The sequence below is a fragment of the Sphaeroforma arctica genome, assembly GCF_001186125.1.
Source record: "Sphaeroforma arctica JP610 unplaced genomic scaffold supercont1.3246, whole genome shotgun sequence".
Lineage (NCBI taxonomy): Eukaryota > Ichthyosporea > Ichthyophonida > Sphaeroforma > Sphaeroforma arctica.
Window position 1 is genome coordinate 1 of NW_014037312.1, and position 3772 is coordinate 3772.

At 47.1% G+C, this 3772-nt stretch overlaps 2 protein-coding genes across 2 annotated transcripts; both read right to left on the bottom strand.

Moving 5' to 3' along the window:
• Window positions 1-2634: 2634 nt before the first annotated feature.
• SARC_13405 (hypothetical protein) lies at window positions 2635-2907 on the bottom strand (the record flags this gene model as incomplete). Its single annotated transcript, XM_014292463.1, has 1 exon — window positions 2635-2907. The coding sequence occupies one exon, from the start codon at window positions 2905-2907 to the stop codon at window positions 2635-2637; it is 273 nt and encodes a 90-aa protein (XP_014147938.1).
• A 51-nt stretch (window positions 2908-2958) lies between these two features.
• SARC_13406 (hypothetical protein) lies at window positions 2959-3488 on the bottom strand (the record flags this gene model as incomplete). The annotated part of the gene is made up of 2 exons (XM_014292464.1): window positions 2959-3087; window positions 3132-3488. 2 exons carry the CDS (start codon window positions 3486-3488, stop codon window positions 2959-2961), a joined length of 486 nt encoding a protein of 161 aa, XP_014147939.1.
• Between the last annotated feature and the right edge of the window lie 284 nt (window positions 3489-3772).

Below are 3772 nucleotides of genomic sequence, written 5' to 3' on the forward strand. Positions count from 1 at the left end.
AGAGTGAATGAGTGAGTGAGTGAGTGAGTGAGTGAGTGAGTGAGAGTGAGTGAGAGAGTGAGTGAGTGAGTGAGTGAGTGAGTGAGAGTGAGTGAGAGAGAGAGGGGTGGAGGGAGGGAAGTAGAAGGAAAAAAGGATGAGTGACAGTGTTCTGTCTTTCGTCCTTTTATAGTACAACTTTCGAGTTGTACAACAAAAGAACGTGGAGTATGACAGAGATTTATTTACACAATCATTGAGTTACTGATTAAATCGCTAGGGTATTTAATCTGTGACACACGATTCTGTAAAAAAAAATCATCTGGATCTACTCCCTGTTCCATAATAATATGTGAATGTCTAAAACATTATGTAATATTATTTGTTGCCATAACCTCTGCTCGCAGTCCCTTCACCGTTTGGAAGTTAGGCTTCATCTAATAAACACCCATTTAAGCGGCGGTCCGCTGCGCTAATCACAACGATGGAGCGATATGCCTCGAGCGTCGAACGTTCCACACTCATAATACCGGCGATTATATCGTCCGGAACACGAAGGCTGAACGCACTCTGTGCAAAGCCTCTTCGAAATCTGTGCCAGTGTATATATTTAGTGATATCTGCGCTTGAAATTCTTACCCTCTCAAAAATCGAGCGGACGAGTTCGATGCCTGCTCCGCGAGTCATGCTGTTCAGAAGTACGACGGGCGGAGCCCCAATATCTCCTCGATCATCGAATGTGTCGGGCAAATATTTATCGAGGAACTCATATGTGATCACATCCACTGGTCGGAAAATTGTTATGGCCTGGGAAGATCGTTCCTGTCACTTCTTTTTCTTAAGATCAATTAGCAGTCGGTGCGTTTCCGGCATGAATGTGAATGAGTCGGCGGCAAATGCTTGGGTTGTATGTCTCCTGGCGCCGGTTAAACAGAAGATGGTCAGTAAAGCTTTCCATGCGTTAGCAATACCTGGAGCGTCTAATATATGAACTATCCATGATGCATCAATCTTGGGTCTCGTTGTACTAGTATTATACCGGCCGATGCGATTGCATAGATTGACATATCCTTGAATTGATCGTTGACAGTCGTCCTCGAATATCAACAGCATAGAGTGATGTCGTGCGTAGCTGATGATTGCTGCGCGGATTGATCGAACTTTGTTGGGATGTGCGTTATCGAAGAAGCAATGAGCCAAAAACGCGATCATCTGTTCTCGATGGGGAACTGCAGAATCAATGCTGTTCTCGTATGCGTACTTGTTCCAATAATTCATGGCCACTTGATAATCGCGCTGGGTACCTTCGGCTAGGCCTCCGTTGTTTAGTTGCTGAATCACGGTATTGTAGTCTGGCTCTGCTCTCATTTCCTCTTCGGATTGCTGCCGGGCGATTGGTATAGCACTGCGACATACAGACGTGTCGGTGGAACGGAGATCCCTAGTACTTGAGCAATGCTGTCTGGGTAATGTACTACCCCGTCGTCGAGGGTTGTAAGGTCGAGGCCGTGTCTGATGTGCGACCACCATATGGCTTTCAGCCAAATCTCTCGTAGTATCTGCCCGAGCATGGTTTCCGGAGGTGCTAGCAGTTCGAGGGTTTGGTCCCATTTGGAGTGATAGGGGTTGGCAAAGCTGACGTGTGCTTGATGTGCATTCCCCAAGTAGTAGCTATCCGAATATGTTCGGTCGGCTGGGTTCAGGTTCTGGTGACAATACAGGACCAGTCGCCGGAGTTGTGTGTTCATCAATCGTGATTGGCTCCTGCGTTTTTGAAGAGCGTGAAGAGCAGTCGTGGAGTCTGTCAGCCAGAGGAGTGGAGTCTTGCCAATGGAGTTGTGCTTGTCGAAGTACTCAAACGCCAGCACTAGTGCTTTTGGTTCGAATACTGCTATTGGCCAGCGTTTCTCTGTCGGTATCCATGTTCCTGCAAATGTACATGTCTTCTGATTGAAGGATAAGGTTACTAAAAAACCCTAAACCCTAAAACCCTCGATGAGCAATTGGATGCTGCTGCTCCTGATAATCTGATTTGAGCAGAGCGGCTCCACAGAGTTGTCTGCTGTAAATCCGCAGTAAAGGGACGTATGCCGAGAATGGAGTAACCCACCCATTGGAGGGACCCTAAGAACGATTGCCAAAGTTTTGTCTTGATTTTTCTCTGATGTTTCAGGCCCATTGTCCGGATGGTTGCTGCCAGGCGCAGTAGTTTCTCGATGAAGTCCTGAGTTATCGTGATTGTGTTTTGTATAAAGTCTATGACTACGCCGAGGTGCTGAAAATTCGTCACGGGATGTGTCCAATATCCCTTTTCTTTTGCGAACTCCAGCCCTAACGATTTGAAGAGATCGATTATTTGTTGACGGTGTTGCATGATTTGTTCCCTGGATCGGCCCAGGAGAAGTAGATCGTATACGTATAGTATTGTTCGGATCCCCTGGTTGCGGAGAACTTCGCGAACAACATCCATCAGTTGATTGAAGTATTCTGGGGAGAACGTGGGGCCCATCGGAAGGGCGAGAAAGCACCATAGTTGGCCCGTGTGGTCTCGAAACTGCCATAGGTGGGGGTCTGCAACAGTCAATGCATAGAATCCATCTCGAATGTCCGCGGACATAGCTACATCCCCCAGGCGAGCAACCTGAGCCAGTCTCTCTAGACCTTCCGCCCGGAACGCTTTCTTCTCGGCACGGTCGTTGATCTCTGCAGAATCATGAATGCGGAGTGTATTAGGTATGTTTCCGGTTTCTGGCAGCGTCGGATAACCCCTTCTCCCTCCAGTTGCGATAGCTCCGTGATGATCATTTTGGAATAGTTATCCACCTGCCCTTCTGTGATGCTTGTTGAGGCCCCTTCGGACCCCATGCTGGCCGAACGCCGTATTAGATCGCCTGGAGTACCTCCTTGGTTGCGCTGTGCTCCATCCATTTTGCTATGTTACTTCGAACACGTTGATAAAGCGGAGCTGGCGCGGCCTTCTTACTTGTCAGCTTCGTCCTCCTCCTTCTTGTTGTATTTGAATTTATGGAGGTTGATCTCGAACTGCTTCTTTTTGTTCTGCCGCACGAATTTCTGAATTACTGGCGAGTTGTGATGAGTTGGTTTCGCCTGCTGATTTACCAATTTAAGATATTGTCAACTTCTTCCCGCACCTCGGCTTTCTGGCCCCTATACCAAATGGAAGTAGCAACTGGTGATTCCGATAGTCCTCTTTGGTACGACACGTTATGTTGACACCACACTGCTGTGCATATATCCAAGGGTACTCCTGTGCTCCACTCTCCGTTCGCTACGGTGGGACACTGGTATAGATTATTGATATGTTCAGATGTGGAGACTCCGGTTATCTCGAGCCGAAGTCCAAAAAGAAAGTTACGGCTTATCCCAGGCACTGCGTAACCACGCTGTTCAATCTCCAACCAAATTATCTCGGCTTCTTCTCTGAGATCGAGACGTGGGCGAAGGGCATCCGCGTTTGGTGCCTGTTGATGGTCGCCTCCTTGGTCCATGACGATGGTTGTGGATAGGTAGATTATTAGAGAGTCAACACTTCTACAAGAAGTAGAAGGATAAAAGGATGAGACACAGTGTTCTGCCTTTCTTCCTTTTATAGTACAGCTTTCGAGTTGCACGACAAAAGACGTGGAGTAGGACAGAGATTTATTTACACAATCAGTGAGACACTGATTAAATCACTAAGTGATTTAATCTGCGACAACCGATTCTGTAAAAAAAACCATCTGGATCTACTCCCTGTTTCATAATAATATATGAATACGTAGAACATTCCGTA